Source organism: Muscardinus avellanarius, assembly GCF_963383645.1.
Source record: "Muscardinus avellanarius genome assembly, chromosome: 4".
NCBI lineage: Eukaryota > Metazoa > Chordata > Mammalia > Rodentia > Gliridae > Muscardinus > Muscardinus avellanarius.
In genome coordinates, this window is record NC_137789.1 from 153,229,046 (window position 1) to 153,254,299 (window position 25,254).

The 25,254-nt window shown below is 51.2% G+C and overlaps 1 protein-coding gene across 5 annotated transcripts in view; it reads left to right on the forward strand.

Annotated features, from left to right (window-relative positions):
• Nucleotides 1-25,254, forward strand: part of TACC2 (transforming acidic coiled-coil containing protein 2) — a gene marked incomplete at its 5' end in the record, with an annotated part of 73,855 nt that overhangs the window by 9,324 nt on the left and 39,277 nt on the right. For all 5 annotated transcript variants that reach the window (XM_080693914.1, XM_080693916.1, XM_080693915.1 and 2 more), the window contains one exon: nucleotides 17,018-17,154. In XM_080693914.1, coding sequence (XP_080550040.1) covers nucleotides 17,018-17,154 — 137 coding nt within the window. The remainder of the gene's footprint in view (nucleotides 1-17,017; nucleotides 17,155-25,254) is intronic.

Below are 25,254 nucleotides of genomic sequence, written 5' to 3' on the forward strand. Positions count from 1 at the left end.
GTCTTAGCACCTGGAGTGAGCATCTTTGGTCCCAGGGCAAAGCTGGAGAGAAGCTGTTCGAGGACAGGCGGAGCGTGGGTACGCATGGCCGGAGCCCTGGGCAGTGTCCTGGAGCCCGGGTGCTGTTATGCTGGGGTGAGTGGAAGGCGCTCCAGGGAGGAGGAGAGGTGGCTCTGTGGAGGGCAGGGGAGGGCAGGGCTGTTCCCCGGGCCGCAGAACTTCATCCAGTGCCACCCCAGCCTCTGCTCCCACAGACAAGGCTGGGGCAGGGCGAGGCTGCAGCCAGCAGGGATCTTCTCCACTTTGCATCCCCCTCCCAGTGTGGGACTGACTGTCTGTCCCTGCCGTGTGTTATGTTCCTGGGCCATTGGGCAGTATACCTGTTCTTTTTCTTTTTGGTACTGAGGGTTGAGGTAGATTGAGTCATTCTACCTCTGAGCTACATCCCAGACCAAATTTATGTTTTATTGTGAATCGCAGTCCCACTGGGTTGCTGAGTCTTGCCGAGTGGCTGAGACTGTCCTGGAACCTGTGGCCTTCCTGTCTCAGCCTGCCAACTACTGGGATTACAGGTATGCGCCTCCCCGCCTCTGCTCCTTCCTCTTAGTGAAGGTTGTTCCCATGTTTCATGCTGGAGGTTGAGCCCAGGGGCATTCTACCTTCAAGCTAGGTCTCCAATTCTATTTATTTTGAAATAGGGTCTAGATAAGTTGCTGAGGCTGTCCTGGAACCTGTGACCTTCCTGTCTCAGCCTCTCGAGAACTGGGATTACAGGTGTGTACCACCATGCCCAGTAGTTCATGAGTTTTGTTTTGTTTTTGTTTTTGCAGTACTGTGAATGGAACGAACCCAGGGGCATTCTACCTCTGAGCTATACTCCCAGCCCTATTTTTTATTCTTTTTTATTTTGAAACAGGGTCTCACTGATTTGCAAAGGACCTCACTAAGTAGCTGAGGCTGTCCACAAACCGCAATCCTCCTGTCTCAGCCTCCCAAATGCTGGGATTACAAGTGTCCTCCACCACGCCCGGCTTCATGAGATTTCTTTTCTGACAAATAAAAATTGTATATCTTTACAGTAATACAACATCATTTTTTAAATATGTGTACATAAAAATTGTGTGTCTTCATGATAATACAACATCATGTTTTAAATACGTGTACGTTGTGGAGTAGTTGAGTCAAGCTAATTAACACATACATCACCTCATACTTTCCTGTGTGTGAGAAAACACTTAAAACCAACTGTCCCAGCACTTTGCAGGTGTGTGCAGCACACGGTTATTAACCATAGTCACCGAGCGGTACACTAGATCTCTTGAACTGATTCCTAACAGTGCAGATGGGCTAGGCCTCCCGGCTAACTGGAATTGTGTGCCCTCAACCAACATCTGCCCACCCTGCTTCCCCCTCTCAGCCCTCAGTAACCACCATCCTACTCTGCTTCTGAGTTCAACTTTTAACCATATAAGAGAGATCATCATTTTTTTCTTCCTGGTGCTTAGGATTGAACCCAGGAGTGCTCTACCTCTCAGCTACACCACTAGTCTTATTTTAGGTTTGAAACAGGGTCTCACTAAATTGCTGAGGCTGGCCTTGAACCTACGATCCTCTTATTTTCCTAAATACTGGGATTACAAGTGTGTGCCACTACATCCAGAGGGCTATTTATGATTTTACTTTATTTTTTTATTGGGGTACTGGGGATTAAACCCAGGGACATTCTACCACCCCCAGCCTTATTTTTTATTCTTTAATTTGAAACAGGGTCCCACCAACTTGCAGAGGGCCTCACTAAGTAGCTGAGTCTGGCCTTGAACCCATGATCCTCCTGTCCCAGTCTCCCATGTACTGGGATTACAAGCATGTGCCACCACACCCAGCTACTTTTATTGCTTGTTTGTTTGTTCATTCATTCATTCATTCATTCATTCATTTTGTGGTGCTGGGGATGGAACCCAGGGGCATTCTACCTTCGAGCTACACCCCCAGACTGATTTTTTTAATTTTTTATTTTAAAACAGTGTCTCACTAAGTTGCAGAGGGCCTCACTAAGTAGCTGAGTCTGGCCTTGAACCCATGATCCTCCTGTCTCAGCCTCCCCTGTACTGGGATTCCAAGCGTGCGCCACCATGCCTGGATTTATTTTTATTTCTTAATACAACATAATTCCTGGTGGAGAAAAATACTGAGTTGCCTCTAGATTGTATTTATTAGTATACAGATGCCAGGAAGGATGCATTAGTATCCCTCTCTTAAACTGTTTATAATAGCAAGGAAGCCCCTTCAGGAGGTGAAAAGGAAGGACCCATGCAGACAGGTCTGTTGAGGGTGCAGTTTCTGTCCTTGGCGCTGCTTCCAGAGTTACATGCAGCGTTTCCCAGTCGCGGCTCACAGTCCTACGAATTGGTCATTCCTGTATGTTATTTGTCTCCAGCTTCTCCAAATATGACCATGACCGGCGTGTCTGAAATCCACAGTTTGAACGCCTGGCGCGGTAGATGAAACCTTGCAGAGGCACCGTGGGGGGATTACCTGGGCCCCAGCTTTCCTGGAGATAGCATACATCGCCCCATCTCAGGGTTCCTGGGGAATCTCTCCACCATACTCAGATCTATTACATTATTGGTCAAAAATATTTGAACATGAAATTGTAGCTGTTAGGTTGTGAGACAGAAAAGGGCTGGTGCAAAATGAGGACCACTGGTGGAGAATCATGGCCAGGCCTGTGAACGGGGTGGGGGTGGGGGACGAGACAGTTTCTGGGGTGCCTAGCAGCCTTCCAGGAGTTCATCATCTGTTGGGGGAGGCCTGCTCCAGACACAGGGTTGTAGGCACCATGGAGCCTTCAGCATTTCGCAAGGGTCCAGGAAACAGAGCAGGAGGGATGTATCTGCCATGCTTGGGAAGTTCTCTGCTGGCAGACTGGCAGAGGGAAGAGGACGGGGAGGGCTTTGAAGGAGCCCCGAGGGCTAGCGGAGGGTGGACCTGGAGCTTGGTGAGTCAGCACTGGGCACACGGGATGGGCGGGGGGCGGGGGGGTCCAGGAGGAAATGGCCCAGGACAAGCTTGGAGGGTGCTGGGAAGCCTTTGGTGGAGTTAAAGGGGAGAAACAGGACCAGATTTGGGTTTGTGTTCAAGAAACAAATGGGAGAAAAGAGCCCACCCGTGTTTCCCTATCTTGCCGAGTGGCCTTTCTCGCATTTGGAGTTTCCGTATTTGGAGTTTGCACATTTGTCAGATAGGAGACCGGACAGCTGCTCCTTCGTCTTAGAGTTGAACGCCCACCTTGATCTTTTTCCATTGTTTGAAATCAGGAGCATCTGCCTTGAGGTCCTCCGTGGTTCACAAGGGCTTTGGCTCTAGCTGGGCGCAGTGGCACACACCTGTAATCCCACTACTTGGCCAAGATGGGAGGATCACGGGTGGAAGCCAGCCTCAGCCTCAGTGAGGCCCTCAGCAGCGTAGTCTCTGAGACCTTGTTTCAAATTACGAAAAGGGGCTAAAGGTAGAATGTTCCTGAATTCAGTACCCCCAATTACCCCCCAAAAAACTTGAGCTCTTACACCCCCATATTCACAGTGGTTTGCACTGTGGGGGGAGGTGTTGAGACAGACTGGACTATTGTTTTACAGGGAACTTGGGACCGGGCCATCTTAGCTCTGGAGAAAAAGTGATATTTTGGTAGTTAATGTCCCACTGCATATGCAGACAAAAACATATTTTTACCTGAGAAAAATGTGTGTCTGTGAATAACCATATATTTTGGAGGTACAGAAAGAGCTGGAGTTACCCTAAAAGCCCATTGTTTAGTTTTGTTGGTACTGGAGATTGAACCCAGGAGCATTCTATCTCCGAGCTACCCTAGCCTTTATTTATTTACTTATTTATTTATTTATTTATTTATTTATTTGGAAACAGGTTCTTGCTAAGTTGTTGAGGCTGGCTTCAAACCTGTGATCCTCCTCTCTCCGCCACGTACGGGGATTACAGATGTGTGTCACCACTCCTGGCATAGCAAGCCAGTTCTGTTTGAGATTGGTTACTCACATTAGCGGGCAAGGGTGCAGGTGGGATTTTAGAGTTTCAGGTAAAGCACATCCCTCTTTGGAAGGAGGCAGGAACAGAAGGAAAGGCAGCCCTGTGGGGAGATACAGTTGGAGAAATGGCAGGTGGTTGTGCACACGGCCTTTTAGAAATTACAAGCACTGCTGGGTGTGGTGGGCACACTTGTAATCCCAGCACTCGGGAGGCTGAGACTGGAGGATCGCGGTTCGCGAAAAGCCTCAGCTAATTAGTGAGGCCCTCTGCAACTCAGTGAGACCCGGTTTCAAACTAAAGAATAAAAAACAGGGCAGGGGGTGTAGCTCAGAGGTTGAATGCCCCTGGGTTCTATCCCCAGACCCAGAAAAAATAAATAAAAATAAATAAAAATTACAAGCATGGCCAAGAGGGTGGACCCCTGGGAGGTTTCTAAGCAGCAAGAGAAGGAAGCAGGGGGGACATAGGGCCAGGCTGGAGGGGCTGCGGTTTGTGATGGGGTGCAGATGGCCTTATTTTGCAGCAGGAAGCGTCGGGACTGTGGGGGTGAGGGGTGTCCAGGGGCCACTCTAGGGCATGGCCCTTCCAGATCTTCTGTGGTCCTTGCCAGAAGCTCAAGGCTGGGGAGAAGGGCACCCGAATTCCCTGAGGGAATGGGGGTGCAGCCCTTCGTGTCTTTGAGAGCCCCAGCCCCACACTTGCTATGCAGGGAAGCAAGTCGCAATGACCTGAGGCGGATGTCCGGGCTCCCTCTGCACCTCTGTCTTAGGCTGTTTGGACTGCTACAGCAAAAGGCCATGAACTTATAAACAGAGCAAGAGAGATTTCTCACAGTTCCGGAGCCTGGAAGTCTGATATCCAAGCCAGATTTGACATCTAGTGAGGTCTTCCCTTCTGGCTCATAGGTGGAGCCTTTTTTTTTTTTTTTTTTTTTTTTTTTGTACTTGGGATTGAACCCTGGGGCATTCTACCTCCAGGGTACACCCCCAGCCCTTTTTATTTTACTTTATTTTTTGATTTGAAATAGGGTCTTGCTAGGTTGCTGAGAGTCTTCACGTCCAACCTGTGATCCTCCTGTCGGAGCCTCCCAAGTATTAGGATTATGGGCATGCGCCACCACGCCCAGCTAAATGACACAGCTGGCTGTATCCTCACGTGGCAGGGTCTCCCTGGGGCCTCTTTTCCCAGGGTGTGAATCTCTCATGACCTAAGTGCCTCTCAGAGGTTCCAGCTCCTAATAAAACCACCTGAGAGTTTGGGATTTGAGCATGAGAATGTGGGAGGCAGGAGGGATGGCCCCAGAGATGGCCGCATTCCCCCAGACAGGAATTCAGGAACAGCCCGGAGCCACAGCAGTGGGTCTCCTTGGAGCTGCTCCCCATCCCTCTTGTCTTTCTTTCCTTTGGAGGCTTTGCTTCTAGTCCTGGAATGGAAAGTGCTGTCCAAGGAGAAAGTGGAAGGTTTATAGGGTCTCAATTTCAGATTATATTTCTTTATTGGGTGTTGCATTCTTTGGTGGATATGACTGTATTCCCAGTCCCTGGCTTTCTTTCTACAATTTCTGTTAAGTTTCTAGGCTGTGGGGCGGTGATTGGATTGTTGTGAAGGACAATGGTCTAGGGCTGGCCCTTCCTGTGGCGGTGCTGTTGATCCTGGTCAGCTGAGCCAGGCAAAGCAACCCCCTGCTGCTGGCTTTAAAGGGAGATGCCTGTGGACATGGAAGGGGTCCGCTTTTCCATTTATGCCAGAGCAGGTGCGCCTCTCACCCCGGTGGGCAAACCTAAACTTGGGCAATACCTTGATTCTTTCCTTGATCAATCCACATGTCCTGTGGTATGTTAAGAAAAAGTAAAAAAAAGATAAACCCCTAATTATTTAGCTCAACTTACAAGAAAATTCCTGCAGACACCAGAAGCATTGAGATAAAGGACCGCCTTGAGCCTTTGATGCGAGAGGTTGGAGAACACAGAGATACGGGGTGGCCTTTGACATCTGGCCATAAACCTAGGAGAGAGGCCCAGAGCCTGTTTATAAATCAGAGGGCCGACAGGCAGGATGGAGAGAAATAGCCAGGTGACCCCTGTCAGATTTACATCTTACTTCTTTTATCATACAGTTGAGTAGTTTGTCAGCCAGGAGGAGGTCAGCCCCTAGTCTATTTTAACTCTCTTGGGTCATTGCCACAAAACCCTTAGCCTAAGGCAGCGATGCTTGTTGGATACAGGAAGTAGTATCTTTTTATTGGAGCTCTGTTATATGTCATTAAAATCCAAGGCTACTTTTCAACCTTGTCACACTTAAACCACAATTATGGCTCTGATATTTTTGTCACTGTTAAATCAACTAGTATGCAAGAGATTCAGAATCTCTTGGAGTTGGGGACAACTATTTTCTTCCCTGTATTACAGTGCAAATAAAAACAAAAGTTGATTATTTATTTTGATACTGGGAATTGAACCTAAGGGCATTCTCTCTGAGCTCTACCCCCAGTCCTATTTTTCATTCTTTATTTTGAAATAGGGTCTCACAGAGTTGCAGAGGGCCTTACTAAGTAGCTGAGGCTATCCATCAACCTGTGATCCTCCTGTCTTAGCCTCCCAAATACTGGGATTACAAGTGTGCACCACCACACCTGGCCAAGTACCTTTTTACATTTTTTCTCATTTTGGAACAGGCTCTCACTGAGTTGCTGAGGCTGGCTTTGAACCTGCAATCCTCCTGTCTCAGCCTTCCAATTACCAGGATTACAGGTATGCACCACCATGCCCAGCCTCAAGTGCTTATTTTAGCCAAAACTTTTCAAAAGCTGGGACTGCCACTGTCCCCTTGACATGTGTCACTTTACCCTGGCTGTCTTCATCAGGGCACCTCTCTCTTTCCCAGTGGCCTTCTTTCCCATCCCAGGCTTTATCCATCCTCTTTCTTCTGGACTCACACTAGCATCCCCTCCTGCCCCTGCTGCTGGCCTCAGAGTAGCCAGGTCCTCCCGGAGGCCAAGCCCTCCAGTGCCTTTCTCTTTCCTCTTCTGTTCCAGCGAGGCCGGCTCATCGGCCTCCTGAGCAGACTTCCTCCTCCTGTGTGCCTCCTTCTCAGGTGGCCTGCCCGGGCCTTGTGCTTGTCCGCTTCCCTGCGACCCCAGGGCTGGCCTTCTGCTGAAGCCTCTTCCCCAGCGGCGTGCTGACTGGCCCCTCCGCTCCTCCTGTCTCAGCGCCGCCATGGGGAACGCAAGAGGGAGAACCCGGGTGCGTCCTGGAGCCTGTGGCCAACAGCATCCGCATGTCTTCTGTCTGGCTGATTATAGTTTCTCTCTGAGCAACTGGGAATGAATTCAGTAAATATTCGAGTGAACTTTATTGCTTAATTTTGCAGTTCCTCGCCCACAGCTATTGGAGGTGTGCGCGCGCACCTAGAGCAAGAAAATCACGTTTTTATTTTCCTCACTCTGTACACTCATGAATCACTGGCGCAGCTGTCCCCTGGCTACAGGGAGCTTTAAGAAAATGGGAGTGTTTCTGTGTTTTTAGCTTTCTCTGATATGTTGAGAATGAGGACATCATGATATTAGTTGTAAAAATTTAACACTCTTAAGACCAGTGTGAGTCAATACCTTGTGAGCGCCCCCAGGGGTGGAGCTGTTGACTTTGCCTCCCCTGCCTGCTGTGCAGAGGAGGCAGCTGAGGCCCAGGGCCCATAGGAGCCTGTCCAGAGTCACCTCAAATGTGGGGGCCTGAATTTGTGGCCAGACCTGTTGATGCTCCATTGTGCGTTTGATGGATGCTGCGCCGTTGTCGACCCCAAGCTGTCAGAAGGCGTATCCCTCATATATTAAAGCAAAGAAGATGCTTTAATTTGGACTTTTCACTAATTCAGAATTCCTAATAAGTGGGTCAAAGGCTGAGCTGACATTGCTGCGTTACATACGACAGAAGAGTTTGAAAATGTCCTGCAGCAGGCAGCCCCTTAGAGAAAAGCACACTTTCCAGGCTTCGAGCAATACCCAGACGCTGCGATTAGTGTGCGGTTTACAAGCTGTTCTTTTCCTCTTTGCATGTTAGGAGGTTGGAAGGAAAGGGACAAAGGATTTGGACCTCATTCTCCTTTATTGCACAGAGGCACCATTTGCAGATTGGCGGAAAATGAGCATTTCACAACATTCTAAATTTCAGGCTTTTTACTAAAGTATGTTGACCACTCCATCCCAGGTCCAGGTTTGTGCATTTTATTTCAGTGTGCAAAAAAATTCACAACTCCATGTGACACACAATAGGCCGAGGATTGCTGTTTATTTAGCAGAGTGGGAAGGAGGCATTCTGGGGAATTTGTTTCAATGGTGGGAGTCACTGTGGAGAGTTTGTTGAACGTGTGCTCCAGGCACGACCCTGGGAATGACCCATTTTCAGATAAATGGAACAGGACAGAGTAAACCCATCCTGCAAGAGCTTCCGGGTCTCCTAAGTCTTCACAAAGTCCTCACGCAGGGAGGTGACAGCGGGTGAGGTGCTCATGAAAGCCCCAGCCGCTTGGAGCTCTGTAGGAGCTCGCCAACTCTCTGGACTGCCTGAAACCCCACCGGCTGGTTGAAGTGCAGATGTAGGATGTGTGTATGTTTGTTAAACACAAAGGCTCCTCAGGGTGATTCTCCTGTTTACACTGAGCGAAATATCACGAAGCCATGTGTACAGGGATGTTACTGTCCCCTGCAGTACGAGGCTGTTACTGTCCCCTGCAGTACGAGGCCACAGATTACTAACATTCACCATAATGTGAAAGGCTTTGAAATGCCAATTAGAAGGCCAAATTGTAAATTATTGACGGAGAGTGCAGGTATCGCAGGAGCAGGACAGCCTCCCAGCGCGCCCTTCCTCCTTTTGACCAGAGGGGAAGTGAGGGGGAGGCGGAGACCCAGAGGTGAGGAAAAGATGGGAGGGTGGGAAGGAGCTGGATGCTCAAAAGGCAGAGACTTGGGGAGTGGTAGAGGCGGAGACAGACTCAGATACAGAGAGGAGGAGGAGAGGACATGGCAGAAATGAGGAGCCGGCAGCTGGTTCCCCCGGCAGCTGGGCCAGGACTGCTTCTCCTACAGAGCCAAGCCTGGCCCTTTGGAAGAGTCCGCCCTGAGATCATCACCCTCTCAGTCTCCCTTAGGAGACTGAGGATGGCCCTAGGATGGCATCCTTTGCCCCAGAGGTGAGTTGACAAGAGAAGCAGAATTGGGGGCTGACCTGGCTCCCCTGAGAGGTCACTTGGTCGGTTCAGCGCAGCCTCTAGCCTCCCCCAATCGCTCCCTTGTGGATTCCACAAGGATGGTGAGCCTTCTAGAGACTGACCCTTGGGTGAATGAAGGAATGTACCAAAGAAGAGGGGAGTGGATGGAGACAAAGAGTAGCCCCAGGGGCAGCCAGAGCGCCCCTTCCTTATTTCTCCAGAGTCCTGATTTGCAATCTGGCTTCTTCCCAAGAAGGTGGGATGGAGGGATTCCAATAGGATCAGTGGAATCTGGCACCCTGGGGAGCCCTGCAGTCTCTTTGCACCTCCTGCGGTGGGGCCTGCTTGGCCCCATAAGATGCTTCTGTGCCTTGCATCATCCCCCATAAGCCGATGTCAAAATGAGGGGGTGGGCTGTGTTCCAGCGGGTACCGTGTCCAGGCACACTGTGCCATACTGAGCCTCTTCTGTCCGTTCAGGGACCACCGGGCTGGCCCTGGACACTGAGATGTGTCCACCCCTCAGGCAGCGTGAGGTTGAGCTCCTGAGATTCGGAGCACCCGCGTTCTCAGAGACACGCTCTGCATGGCCTCCAGATTCTCTTTCATGCCCAGCTCAGTAGCTTGGACTGAATAAAATGGAAGACCTGGCCAGCATCACATCCCCAGTGCTTGGAGGCTGAGAGTCAGAACTGCAGCCAGAGGGGAGACTTTATCTGTAGGTTAGACTTATCCCAGTCTATTGGGCAAACACTTCCGAATCCCCTTGGCCAGGTGGCTTGCCAGAGGTCACGCGCCAGCTGAGTGAGGGGCCTGGGTGGGGGATTCTGGGTGGGGATGCCACTTGGTTGCACTCCTTCCACCCATTCCACCTTCCGGCTGCCTCTTGGGGAAGTCTGTCTCCTGGTTCCATGGGATCAGTTGTTGACCTAGGTCCTCTGCTTTCTACCAGCTAAGATTACATGGGCATCTGACCCAAGATGGGCCAATTAGATGCTCCCTCCCTGGAATTTAAACCTGGACTGAGTCTGGGGAAGCCCCCAAATGGCAAGAGGACTGACTAGACAGCCCACCTTCCTCTCTCCAGATCCAAGTCCTCACCCTCCAGAGCCTTACAGTAAATTCTAGCCTTAGTTATCCAGAGTCAAGTCTTGTTTTTTGCAACTGTATATAGGACCCTGGATCTGTGCCGGCTCTTTCCCCTCAGTCTGCCACTTCTCTCCCAGGAGGCAGCCAGTATGGTCACGGCCATGGCCCCTTTGCCCACCCCACAAACATCCCAATGTAGCCAACAAGTGATAGATGCTTGCATCTGAAAATAGGCCCCACCTCATTAACCCGACAGACACCAGTTGCTGGGGATCATGGGAAAAATAGGCAATCATCTGCCTTGATCTTCCTGAGGCGACCATAGGTGTCAGCTGGGAAAACTCTAGCAGCCTGGCTTGTCAGAGCTAGCTTTGTGTTCACGAAAGACAGCTCCTGACCGTCTGTTCCTCAGTCACCTGACCATCCAAACTGGGTCTCAGCGTTTGGTTGTGTTGAAATCATACTCTCCCTTTACCTACGTACTGAAGCACGATTTGCTAAGACACGGCCCTTTCTATATCCAGGATGGGCAAATTGAAGCTACAGACTGTCAGCCAGCCCCTAAAAACCCACCAGTCTGGTCAAGGCAGACTTCTCCTTAGGCAGAAGGAGCATGCGTGTGCCCGTGTGCGTGCGTGCATGTGTGTGTGTTGGCTAGGATTCAAAGGAGTTATTTTGATGAATAGAATCGAGTATGCAGCAGTTTCAAAAATATCGGCTCACAAATTCATCAGACTCTTACACGAGACGCAGATGAATGAGCCAGTCACACGCGCCGAGAGCTGAGTTGTTGCTGGGTGTTCTCGGTCTCTCTTCAGGGACAGCAGATGGTCTTTTGGCCTGGACAATGCTGGCTGGTCTTCCCAAAGCAAGGCTTTGGGCCAGAGCTGTGGCCTTTGGCTGGGCTTCATCTTCAAGAGGGAAGGAGTTGAGGGGCAGACAGAAGGGCCTCCAGTCTGACCACGGCAGCTCAGGGACTTCTCGCTGGGGTCGTGCCTCTGTGCAAGATCAGAGGGTGGGGCATCTTTGAAAGGCCCATCTCCTCCACCCCCTCACACTGGGTGAGTGGTCTCAGGAACCTCCATACTTTTATGTTGGGAATTGATCTAGAAATAGATACGCATACGGAGATAACCCCTTCCCCTCCATGGTCAAGAAGCATTCCAGTATAGATAACTTTAGATTGCCAGAATGACCAGTGTATTCAGAATGTGTAGGCAGTCTTAATGAGGACGGTGGTTCTGTGGATAGCTAGTTAGGGCTGCCATGAGTGGGCCTGAGGCCTGGGGCAAGTCATTTTCCCTCTCTGGATCTCGGTTTCCTTACCTGTTTATAAAGATGGGATAAGTGCATTGTAAGATGTGATCTCTAAATTTTCTTTTTTTTTTAAATATATGCTTATTGGTGCTTTATTATCTCAAGTCAAATTGCAAATCCTGTTGCCAGGGGCATACAGGCACACAGCACCTGGTGGGCTCTCCTACCTTCCTCCCTGCCCCCCTCCCTGTACAGGGTACAGAGAAACACCTTCAAAGCTGAAAGATGGTGTAGTCTCTTCAGTGTATTATCCCAAGACCTTGAATTGTTTCCAGTAAAACATGAGCAAAATGTAACTGTTTAATGATGTGTTCAAAAACTAGATTTATAATAACCTCTTTGTTTTTGTGGTACTGGAGATTGAACCCAGGGGCGTTCAACCTCCAAGCTATATACCCTAGCCCTTTTTATTTTATTTATTTATTTATTTATTTTGGTGGTACTGGGGTTCCTGGAAGCCCTTCTACCTCCGGGCTACACTCCCAGACCTATTTTTACATTTTTATTTGGAAACAGGGTCTCCTAAGCCAGCGCACGCAGCTGGCTTCGAACCTGCACGATCCTCCTGTCTCTGCCTCCCAAGCGCGGTGTTTACAAGTGTGCGCCACCACGCCCGGCTTATTTCTTATTTTGAAACAGGGTCTTGCTAGGTTGCTGAGAATCTTATTATGTTGCTGAGGCTGTCCTCAAACCTGTGATCCTCCTGTCTCAGCTTCCGAAGTATTGGGATACAGGTGTGTGCCACCATATCCACTGGTACCACCTTAATAGATGACCATGCTTTAGCTTTAGTTGTACACATACACACACTTGTTCATGCGTGCACAGTACATTCACACACACATCGACATACATTCAGAGACATCTGTATTTATATATGTATATTATTATATTATGTGTGTAGGTGTGCTGATCTTGTACTAGTTTATTGTTGTAGTTCATCTAAATAAAAACATGAAAATATTTAAACCAAATCACAAATAGAGGGGACTATAGCCTTTCAAGTCTACATGTTTCCAACTACCTGACTCTGGCTTTGGGGACAAACCCCGTTTTGACACAGCATGGCACTGCGGAGGAATGAATTCAGCTCTGTACAGAGTATAGTTGGACATCTTCCAGTTGTGCTTTAGAACTCTATAGTTCTCTAAAATTCAAGAAAATAGCCAAAAGAACGTTGTTAAGCCGTGCAGCATTCTGGGAGCCTGCAGGCCCGGGCTCTGATGGCCACCACGCCTGTCTACTCTGGGGTGCCCTTTCTGTCTTCCCTCTCACTTGCGCACCCCACACCCTGGTGTTGAGCATCACCTGCCTATTGCCTTGTGCTGAATGCTGTGGTGTTCGGCTAGCCGGCCCTCCCGCCCTGCTTGTCTTGTTGAAGACTATCCCTGGGTCACGGGACAGGCTGTTAATAACCAGGGGCTGTTTGTAATCACTCATTGGTGTGTATCAGGGCTTTTCCTAATACTGTGCAGTGGGACAGCCATCAACAGGGAGACTGCTGCAGTTGGCCTCCCCGACACCCAGTGTCAAATTTCAGGTTCATCCAAGCCTCTTGATTGTTCTCTGCGATAGACTTTATAATAAGAACATATTATACATTGAGATTGCTAAAAACATTTGGAAGCCACAGAGCTAGTGAAAGGGGCACAGATTTTTGAGGCAGACAGTTTTGGATTTGAGCCCAGGTTCCCATGACTTACTAAGTACACGGCTGTAGGCAAAGTAATTTGACTCTCCGAGCAATAATTGTCTCATCAGTACAATGGGCCTGCACTCCAGGCCGGGGGTGTTTGAAATTGTAGATATGTACACAACTGGGCCTAGCCCAGTGCCCGGTATAACAAGAATGGTCAACAAATGGTAGCCGTATTCATGCCCTGTATGCTGAAAATTAAAGCTGCTCTGTTTCCTGTTCATTAAGAGCTGTTTATACTATGGGAAATGCACTTTATTGTATTTGCATATTTACTTCTGTGGTGAACATAGTATATGCCCATAGGGGAAATATGTCTTCTTATCATTTACAGATGCTTTAGCAGATTGTAATGGGCAACATTGCTCCTTCTGATACGTATTTGTGGCAAACTAAATTAATTTCCTTTTTTTCACGTTTAGAGTGTGGAGCCTTAACAGAATAATTTCTTGCGTTTTAGTTTCTTCTAGTAGGAAAAGAAAATTGAACAGTCGATGAGAATTGCTTTATGCATCGGGGCTCCAAAACTCTGCTTTATTTTTATAAACAGACTCTTTGTGTGTGGGCTCTAGAAATTTTTGCTCCTGGAAACATTTTTTGAGCTCCCAGGGAAACTGAATCAAGGGGACAAAAAGAGCTAATTTAAAAAGCTGCCATCAGCCTCCTCTAATTAACTTGCTCCCCGCTCCCAGGAGAGGGCGCAGAAACAAGACAAAGCAGGTGGTACCAGAAGTGAGCGCGTTCTGGTGGGCCGTGGTGGGCTGCGGTGTTTTGATGCAGACAGAGACCATAGCAAACAGGAGAGAAAGCACAAAGGGGCTCCGTGTGCCCTGTCCCCGTGCCTGCCCCCACCCAGGCTGGGGTGAATGGTGGCCCCAGAGCAGGTGTATAGCCTGGCAGCTGCATAGCAGAGCCCTCATTGGAATTCAGCAGCTAGAAGCCAACAGCATCCGGCCCTCCGGATTGCTTGTGCTGTTGAGAAAGACCAGGGCCCTTTGTGCTCCAAAGCCACGTGTCACCAGTGCCCCGGGATGCAGAAGCCAGGGGGATGAACACTCAGTCCCTCTCCCTGCGTCTCGGCAGCGCGTGGGCCTCCGGACGCTGGAACAGCTCACGGCACCTATAGCTGGTGGTGTGGTTGACGTCAGAAGAGATTTATATCTCAGAGGCACCAAGCATTGGGGGGTGGGAGTTTGGAGGATTGAGGCCGTTCTTCAGTGGAGATGGCGTTTGACTCCTGGCAGATGTGGTCCCCAGTAGAATGGGCCCGCTGGGTGTGGACAGCAGTGAGCGGCAGCGGGGACTCCAGACTGCTGGCCCTTCAAGGATGCTCTGGAAAGAGGCAAGTCAGCTCCATGCGTTTTGTCAGCTTTGCTCCCGATGTGTGCAACGCTGGGGGTTGGGAGAGAAAGCCTGTTCCCGGAGCTATACCCGGGCCCGCCGCGGTGATCCAGGTTCTCCTTCCTTGCATTTCAGTTGCGTGAGCTCCTTGTGTTTTTCTTACCCCTAAGCAGATTCTGCAAAATTTCAGGTACCCAGATCTGTCATGGTCCAAGTGTGGCTGGATTTTAAATTCCCTCCTTGGACAAAAGCTAAGCACTTGAATATTAAAGTGTATGTGTAAAGAGTCAGTGTCTCCCCTGTGGTGGGTGTGTGATATTAAGTATTTACTCATGAAATTTAATACTGTGCTGCCTCTGGCTCATTAGAGCCCATCAAAAGCAGCTCTGATGTTTCTGTTTATTTCTGGATCCCTGGAGGGCTTTGTGGCTGTTTGGAGGAGCCGAGGTCCTTGGAGGGGTGGACGGGGGTGATGGTCTTTGGCACTAAAGAAATGAGTCACTCACAAATAAGTTGTAAAAGTAATATTGATGTAGACTTCTAAATGGAACTCAACACGCAGCTTCTTTCTCGGCCTCTGGCAGATGGGGGAGGGATCGGTTTGCTTCTTGGCTCTCTCTGCCATCTGGCTGATGGTCTTTGGAAGATAGTGACCTATGCCGAGGTCACTGGTCCTCTGACCCTGTGGGGTGTTGGGCGGCTTGGCTCAGTGACATGGGTGCAGCCTAACTCAGACCGTCCTGCACATTCCCAGTTACTTACCGCCTCTGACTATAATCTTGTGTTGCCTCTGATTACGGTCTTCACCAGATTTCACCTGCTGGGGTGTTTGTGCCAATCCTCGGTCTTCAGTGTCCCCCACCGGATCATTGCGGAGGAGTCCGTTGGTATCGGGGTTCATTTAAACTGTCCTGAGAAGAGAATCAGCCCTCACAGGCGAGGTCAGGCCCTGGCCTTAGCCCTGGGATTTTCTTGGACCAAGGAGCAGCTGCCTTCTGGCCATGGTCAGCCTGCCAGCTGGTGATGGGGGAGCCTCATTCTTCTGGCTTCAGCTCCCTTGCTTGTGGAAGCAGGGGAGGGAGATGGGCCGTTGGCTGGGCAAAGGGCAGCGCTTTGGCCCCTGGCTTCCCCCTGACTGCCGGAGGGAATTTTTCTGGGTGCACTTTGGTCCAGGTCTCTGGGTGAAGAACTGTCCTCATGAGTAGACTTCCCTGCAGACCCACATGGGGCCTGTCTGCCCCACTGGGTCTCCGGCTGTGCTCTGTGGCTCGGTCTGACCCAGTGGCTGGCAGGTTTGCTTTCATTCATTTATTTACTAAAACAAATGCCCCTTTACTGCCTCCAGTGTTAGGCTCAGGGATGCGGGGATAAGCCAAGCTGGCTGTCCTCATGGCGCTCAGTCCAGTGGAGAAAAAAGATAAGCTTAGGAAGAAAGTGAATAAATCAAGCCCCACGTGGTGGTGCCCACCTGTAATCCCGCTACTTGGGAGGCTGAGACCTGAGGAGCACAGGTTTGAGGCCAACCTCGGCAACTTAGCAAGACCCTGTTTCAAAATAAAACTATAAAATGGGGCTGGGGGCGTAGGTCAGTGGTAGAACGTCCCTAGGTTCAGTCCTCAACACTACCAAAACAAGGAAGAAAGGGAGTAGGTCACCGGGCACAGTGGTGCATGCCTGCAATCCCCCGGACTCTGGAGGCTGAGGCAGGAAGAGTCCAAGTTGTAGAGCAGCCTCTACCTCGCAGTGTGACCCTGTGTCAAAATACAAATGGCCGGGTGTGGAGCTCAGAGGTAGAGCACCCCTGAGTTTAATTCCTAGTACCATACAAAGAAGGAAGACAGGGAGGGAGGGAGGAAGAAAGACAGGAGGGCAGGCAGGCAGGCAATCTACATTAATTACAAGAAGTTCTGGGGAGCAGGGAGTAGAGAGAGAGTGGGATGTTGAGGGAGAGAGGGGAAATGGCTTCATACAGTGGGAACTTGAAGGGCGTTTGTAAACGCAGAGAGGTCCACCTTAGGCTGTCCTGTATTTGAATCGATGTCAGGTAGCGGGCACCAGAGCCCATCAGGCGAGTCTGCTGTGTGTGCGTGTATTTACCACTTAGGTGAGAAGTGTGTGTTTTGGGTAGAGCAGAGTTCACTGTTTGCTGCAGTCTGAGCTGGTAATAAGACGGATCAGCCCCAGCAGCGTGGCTCTCCCCAAGTCTGTCCCCAGCAGCTGAACTGAGCAGAGCCTGAATCCGCAGGGCCCTGGTGGGATGCCGCCTGCCGCTCAGCAGAATTGCTCCCTGGCCCCTGTCTAACCTGCGTTCCTCTCCTCTCTCCACCAGGAGTTCCGACTCAGAAGAAGCATTTGAGACCCCGGAGTCGACCACCCCCGTCAAAGCTCCACCTGCCCCGCCCCCGCCCCCCCCTGAAGTCATCCCAGAACCTGAGGTCATCGCACCGCCACTCCCGGAAGAACCAGGTAACCAAGGTCAGGAGCCCCGGGAGGCTCCTCGGGGTGCACGCCAGAGGCAGACACCCACCAGGGGCTGAGGGTGCAGCCTCCTCCGACGGGTATCCCCAAGCTCTGGGCTGTTTGAAGTGTGCCCTAGGTTGCCCTGAAGCAGGAGGGTGAGCCCACAAGTAGACTTTGTGGGGTGTGCTTTGCAGAGTCTCTCTGCTCTGTACCTCTGGGCGCCTTTCACTGGAAGGCTTATGCAGGCCGGGACAACTGGGTCTTGGAAGTTTCCAGCAGGGCCTGGGATTCTACTCTTTGTCTCCCATGAGAAGGTTGGCGTGGACAGCTCATGGGACTCTACAGTCACATTCTAAAAATCCGGTCCGCACAGGCCTGGGCGAGATGGGAGAGGTAGAGTTGAGTCAATGCACGCTGCTTTATCCCTTAGTATCTTTGTTTTTGTTTTTGTTTTTATTTTTGATGTACTGAGGATGGAACCCAGGGGCATTGTACCTCTTAGCTATACCCCAGCCTTATTTTTTAGTAATTTTATTTATTTATTTATTTATTTATTTATTTATATATTGCGGGTCTGGGGATGGAACCTGGGGACATTTGACCTTCAAGCTACTTCCCCTGCCCTATTCTTTATTCTTTATTTTGAAACAGGGTCTCACTAAGTTGCAGAGAGCCTCACTAAGTAGCTGAGGCTGTCTGCAAACTGCGATCCTCCAGTCTCAGCCTCCCGAATGCTGGGATTACAAGTATGCACCACCACACCCGGCTTTAGCCTTTTTATTTATTTTATTTATTTATTTATTTATTTTGGTGGTACTGGAGATGGAACTCTTCTACTTCCGGACTACACTCCCAGACCTATTTTTTATATTTTATTTGGAAACAGGGTCTCTTAAGGCTGGCTTCGAACCTGTGCGATCCTCCTGTCCCCACCTCCCAAGCACAGGGATTACAAGCGTGTGCCACCATGCCCGGCTAGTCTTTTTATTTTTGAAACAAGGTCTCATTGAGTTGCGAAGGTCCTCACTAAGTAGCTGAGGCTGTCTGTGAACCAGGATCCTCTGGTCTCGCCCTCCCAAATGCTGGGATTACAAGTGTGCACCACCACACCTGGCAATTCCTTAGTATCTTGGTGTCAGCTGATTTCTTTCCTTTCTTTTCTTTCTTTCTTTTTTTTTTTTTTTTTTTTTGTGTGTGTGTGGTACTGAATATGGAACTCAGGGGCATTCTATCTCTGAGGTACACCTCCAGCCCGATTTTTTATTTTTATTTTGAAACAGGGTCTCACTAAATTGCAGAGGACCTCACTAAGTAGTGGAAGCTGGCCACAAACCCAGATCCTCCTGTCTCAGTCTCCCAAATACTGGGATTATTTCTTACCACTTCCCATCTCCTTCCTCCCCTCGTTAAATGCCTTTAGGTACCGTACAGATGTAGTGAGTACTGGGGGATGGAATAGACCTCATCTCGCCCCCACGCTGCCCACAGCCTGCTGTTCTGTGTGCTTGCCCACTTACACCAGAGGAGATGGCGATCGGAGGCTTCCATCAGAAAGTTTAATCTGAGGCCTGGGAAGAACACAGCCTGCCAGAAATGGCCCTACGGGGACTGGCTGCACAAATGGCCCTTCTCAGGCCCCAGCAGTGCTGTGCACAGACTTCAACGGCTCTGGGCCCCACACTTTAGAGGATGCCGCTCTGTGCCTCCCGTGGGCCCAGCCCTCCCCACCTGAGTCTGCAGAACCACCTCCCTGTAGACCACCTGCTGATGCCTGTGAGCAGCCATGTCCAGGTGCGCCACATCCCCATTCCTGGCCCATCTTGTCAAGGGCAGCCTGTGTCTGCAGAGAACCAAGGAGAGGGCTGGGCCCTGCAGGCTGGACATGCACCGCCCGGCTCGAGGTATTCCCGGGAGGGCTGGAGTGGGCAGGCTGAGGGCCAGGCTTCCACTTGCTCTGTTGCCCTGGCCAGGAGCCAGCTAGGCTGTAAAATTTTGACTTCAATGTTGATTTTAGAAGGGGATAAGTGGGATCCATTTTATCTGCACTGGGTTTAAGCAGGCCAGTGACTTAGGAAAGATAGACACTCTAGCGCTGTTCCCAAATGGGCAGACTGCCCGAGCCCAGAGAGAGGACTAAGGCAGTTTTCAGAGAGCGGATGCCTTCGCTGGCGCCCGACACATGCGGTTTTCATACTCCCCCTCTGACAGCTCAGTGGCCAGCAGCAGAAACTGGGTTCTGCTGAGTAGATGTTGGCTCTGGGGGATGATAATCGGTGTTTGATTTTAAGGCAGAGGAGAGCCAAAGAGGCTGCTTACGGCTCTGAGCATCATTTGTGTCCCCTCCTGCTTTGTTTAATTAATAATGCATATAAAATGTATTTTGTACAAATTTGCCCACAGGTTTTAATGGAAAGTGGCTGTGTGACAAACACGCTGTAAAGCCTAGGTCCCTCTTGCTGAGGTGCGTGCAGAAGGCGAGCTCTCGACCATGGTAGCATCTTCTAGGATTTGCTGAGAAGTTTCCCACTTCTCTTCCCCGTGCTGCTCTCCTTCCTTGGCTTGGCTTCCTTTCCAACAAAGCAGTGAACAATCTCTACTTTTTTTTTTTTCAATGCTGGGGATTAGACCCAGGACCATTCTACCTCCAAGCTATACCCCAAGCCTTTTTACTTTTATTTTTTTCATTTTGAAACAGGGTCCTGCTAAGTTGTTGAGGGTCTGAGTTGCCGAGACTGGCCTCAAACCTGTGATCCTCATGTCCCAGCCTCCCAAGTACCGAGTTTACAGGCACAAGCCACCACGCCTGGCTACAACCTTCATTCTTAAAAACACATACATGCAACACCTACCTCTTTCTTAGATGGCTATTAATAGGAGAAAGAACATGAGAGTGGCCTACAGGGTAACCCCACTAGGGAAGGTTGGAGGTGTTAATTGCCACTGAGTCACGGTCCCTTGGAACCTTTGATTATACCCGTTGGAGTCTTTAAGCAGAAAGACTGGGGATTTTACACTGCTCTTCTTGGAGAATGCCAATCGGGCTGATGGTGAGAGGGTTACACAGTGAGGAGACACAGGGAGAGAACTGTGACCTTCACAGCACCCAGCTTGGGCTGCACAAAAGCCCATTTGATTTGCTGCTTTGTTAGAAGCAACCCCCCAAAAGGGGTGTGCTCTCGCCCACTCTGCAGACGCCTGGGGCATTGCCACGTGTGAGGAGCCAGTCCTTGCTTGCGTAGGTGGCCAGAGGGGAAGGCGGGTTTGTTCTGAGAGCCCTGGGAAAGCAAGGGCAGGAGAGGAAAGTCCATTGTTGCGTTTTCCTCTTCAGAAGGCCTGGAATGTGACCAGAGGTGCTGAAGGAAGCACGTGAAATAACAGGCAGGACCTTTGGCTGTGAATAAAGACATTCCCTCCTGGAAACCTTCATGGCACAGGCACTTGCTGTATGCGGGCCCTGCCACACGTTTCACTACGGGGCAGAGGGTGGGATGCTGGGCGCCCCCTTGCATCTGCCCCTTCTGCGGGGGGCCACAACACGGCCTTTGGAGCCCAGTGCCCTGATCTGTAAATGAAGAGGGTGACCTCTTCCATCCCCCTCTGACCGCCATGGCCCTGTGGACGGACCGCTTGGCTACTGCACAGTGACTGATATTAGAACTCCAAGACCGTCACTGAGGGACACACGCAAGTGTCACCTGATTAAATAATAGCCCCCAATTATGCCTCTGCCTGGCCGGGACCTTTGTGTGTTTCATCTCTTAGGGAAGAGCGACTGATCCCTCACGTACATAACACCCCCTTCCCGTGAGGTCACGGGTCTGCGACAAGCGAGGAGCCTGGGGCTGGAATCAGGCCTCCCACCTCCAAGCCTGGCTCCCAGTAGCTTAGAAACCAGACTCCTGTCCACCCGGGGACCGTGGGCAGCTGCTCTAGGTGCTGAGTGAGTTTTTGCTGTGCCTGTTGAGGCTCAGGCGTGTGCAGGTGCAGCCCTGTGCCAGCCACTGCTGAGAGCCACAGCCTGGACCGCACGCCAAGGCAGAGGTCAGGGTGGGGGTCAGCAAGTAGGTGGTCATCGGGGTGCATGGGAGGGTCATTCTGACAGGTGTCCACCCTCCCTCCAGACATCACCCTCCAAGGAAGGCCAAGCTTGTTTACTCCTTTGGGGGCTTGGAGGTGACCCCAGCCACCCTGGGCCCTGTGCCGGCACCCTTCCTCTCTCCCTTGGACGCAGGTGCTGTCCATAAACCAAGACTCAGACTCTCACCAGATACCAGATCTTGGTCTTGGAGCCTCTAGAATATGTGCAACCAATTTCTGGTGTTTATAATCGATCTGGTCTATCGGATTTTGTTAACAGGCCCTCTGTAGACAGGTACAAAACACAAGAGGATGGTGGCCATGTTCACAATTGTCCTGGGCATCCTGATTGGAGATGCCAAGAACCTGCAGGTCCTCACCAGCTCTAGACACACATTTACTTCCCACGGCAACTTCACGTAAGGCCCCCAGTCTACCTGTGTGGTGACCCCTGCCACTTAGCAAGCCGCGAATGTACCCCAGGAAGCCAGGTCTCCCAAGACCCCAGGCAGGTGGCTCAGTCCATGATCCCTCAGGACGATGGGTAGGTGTTGTCCAGTTACAGTTGACATTTGACCACAAAAATAGTAACGTTTGGGAGCCGGGTGTAGTGAGATCAGAGGATCGCGGTTCGCAGACAGCCTCAGCTCCTTAGGCCCTTTGCAACTCAGTAAGACCCTGTTTCAAAATAAAGAATAAAAAATAGGGCTAGGAGTGTAGCTCGGAGGTTGAGGAGGCAGTACTGGGGACCGTGACAGTGAGGCCCAGTGAGGTTATGGCACTTTGGCTGAGCATGCTGAGCTGATGCTTGGCAGCGCTGTTGCAGCCCTGAACCCTGGCACCATCTTCTCTGCACCAGAAGGTCATGCCGGCAGCCTGTCTTCACATTGTCGTCTTCAGTTTGTAAAGGAGGCGTGTCTCTCGAGCATTGCGTTTCCCACCCACAGTCATGCTTGAACCAGACAGGAATGAGCACTGTTCCGCAGATGAGCGCACAGGCTGGGGACAGTGACACGGGCCCCACAGGTGTTTTGTTGTTACCCGCTTGTCATTCTGGTTGCCCTTACAGGAGAGTGGTGAGGTCTGCACACAGATAGCGCCTCTCTGCTCCCGCTGGGGCTGGCAGAGCGGGCTGTGGCTGCAGGGCAGGCAGCCCAGTGGGGAGAGTGCCCAGCGGGACAGCAGGCAGGGCTCCAAAGCCCAACAGCACAGTGACCTTTGCCACGCTGGAGGTGGAGCTGACCAGGCCAGGTCCTGTGAGCTTCGTGACCTCCCCCAGGGGCCTGGCACCCCAGCGCGGCTCCTGTGTGCCCATGGAGTAATGTCACTTGTGCCCTGCCCAGCCAAGCTCCTCTTAGACTCTCATCCTAACAACGGCCACGCCACCTCACTGCTTATGCACTGGACTCTGCTGGATGCAACCTGGTTTTCATGAAGACAGTCTCGCCAGCACTGAGTTAACATGATCAGCGATTGTCATTAATCCATTACAGAGCCTCAGTCGGCACTTTCCCCTGCTCAGCCTCCAGGAACTGAAGGGAGGTGTGGAAACGGATGCAATGGACCGAGACAGACACCCAAGAAGCAGCAGAGCACCCGCTTTCTGTGGCAGCTCTTGGCACTCTGCGGGGTCTCAGGGAGAGAACAGCTGCCCACTGGTCTAGGGAGAAGGTGACCTTGGCACAGGGCTCCTGCATCTCTTGCTGGTGGGTTTGGGGTTTAGTTTCTTGATACCTCGGTCTCTGAGGCAGAGTACCCACAGGGATCTGAGCTTGACCTCAAGACCGATCCGTGCTCATCCGAAGTCATGCTTAAAATGTACTCTTTTCTGTGGCCAAGTACAAAAGCATTGCCTACCAAAGGGTCTAGGAACCGGGACAAGCCCAGACACAAAGCAGATGGGGTGCGCCAGCCCAGTCCCAGGCCGTCTGGTCTGGAGACTCACCTGTGAAAATGGGGATTCTGAGCCCCAGCCCTGCAAACTGTTACTCAGGAAGGGACAGACAGGTGGTGGCGGAGGAGGGATACGTAGATAGGCAGACGGACAGCTGGGAGTGGATACGTGGATGGATGGGCAGGCAGTCTGGGGTTTGGATGAGTGTCCCAGGTGGGTCTTGGGCTGACGCATTTGAGAAATGTTGAATTCACCACAGCTTTGTTCTGAGCTGCCCACAGCCACCAGTAAATGCTACCCAAGGACAAAGTAACACTCCATTTATATCTCAACTAGCCTGCTTAAAATGAAGCCCTTCTCCCGGAATAAACATCATTAGCTGCCACAGGTAGCTGAGAGGGTGTGTAGCTGCGCTCCCTGTAAGGCACTTGCCCTTGCCCGATTGGTAAGGGCGGAATCTGAACATGCCAGGGTGCCCGGCTGTTTGCCTTTGCCCCTCTGGGTGCAGTGGCTTCTTGCCCTGAGTGAGCTCACTGGGTAGGGAGACAGCACCAAGCTGGCAGTGAGCATCCCCTGAGAAACGGTCCAGCAAAGCTAGGAAACGTAGCCTTTGGCAAGGTGGGCGACATCGGCTACCACTGTATCTCTCCTTTCCCTCAGAATTCCCTGTCCTTTCCAAACACGTCTGCTTGTCCCTTAACGTGTGGGCTGTGGTGCTCAGCACTGGTATTACAGACAGTTGTGTGCCCCTGAAAGTCCTCATGTTGAAGCCCTGCTCCTAGGGTAACTGCATTTGGAGACAGGGCCTTTAAGGACATGACGCAGGTTAAATGGGGTCGTGGGATGACCTCTAATCCAGCGGGCTGGTGTCTAAGGAGAGGAAGAGGCCAGGGCCGTACATGCGCAGAGGAAAGGCCACGCGAGGACTCAGACGCGCCTCCTGCCAGCTCAGGAGAGAGGCCTCGGCAGGCCAGGCCTGCTGGCACCTGGACCTCGAACTCAGAGCTGGGAGAAGCATTTGTGGTTTAGGTGCCCTCGCCTGCAGTGCTTGGTCATGGCAGCTTGAGCTGACTGGTAGAACTGGGAAACTCCGAGGAGCCTTTCCCCGTGGTGAGCCGTGATGCTGACTTTATCCTCAGGAGGAGCCAGAAACACAAACACAAGGAGACAGGGCATTGTTTTCCATGCCCGGGTCGGCACAGCCGGGCGCAGGAGGGTGGAGGGCGGGTGGACGTGGTGGATTGATCCCGGTCTTGTCCTTCCTCTCCTGTGTTAACTACAGACCCCACGCTGGCGGGCATAAGAGTGTTTGTGGAGTGAATGGTCTTCGGGCAGATATGTGTGGACATTCAGGAGTCCAGGGGGACCCACTGAACCACTCTTGCTTTGGAATGTCAAGGCTGTACCTGGGAATGACCTTTGCCATCGAAGTTTCCTCGGAGCCTGGTGCCGGCCCGGGTGGAGCAGCCTGCCCTGGCAGCTACAATAAGATGGTGGCTCTCAGCCCAGGGCAGTTACCCCCCCCCCCAGAGGACATGTGGCTACGTCTGCAGACATTTTTGATGGTCACTGCTATGGTGGAACATGTTATTGGCATCTCATGTGTTGAGGCCAAGGATGCTGTGATGGATGCTGCAATGATCAGCCCCCTCTCCTTGACAAAGGACTCACTGTCCCAAAATGCCCATGATGCCCAGGTTAAAGAAGCCCTGCAGCAAGATTAGGCCTCCTGGTCCGTGATGATTTGGTTAGAGAATGTCTGTTCTGAATAGGAAAGCCATGTTAAATAGGAAGGGAGCTTTTTCTTCTGGGGAAAACAGTGAGCAGATGGTTAAACCGAAGAGCTGCCAATTATTACTTGGTTCAGGGAAGACTGGCATTTGAAGGCCACTGAGGCAGGTGCAGCAGCTTGAGCGAGGGAAGATGGGCGCCGATAGGTCTTACTGGAAACGATGCCCTTTTCCCTCCCAGCAAGACCCACTTGGAAGCCCCTGGGCCTTCTCAGCATCCCTGGGCTCTGCTCTCTGTACCAGGTGTCCAGAGACAACCACAGGGCGGGAAGACAAGGTCACTGTGGATGGAAAGGTGGGGCACTTGAGGATACGAGGTCCCCCAGCAAGGAAGAGAGTTGATCT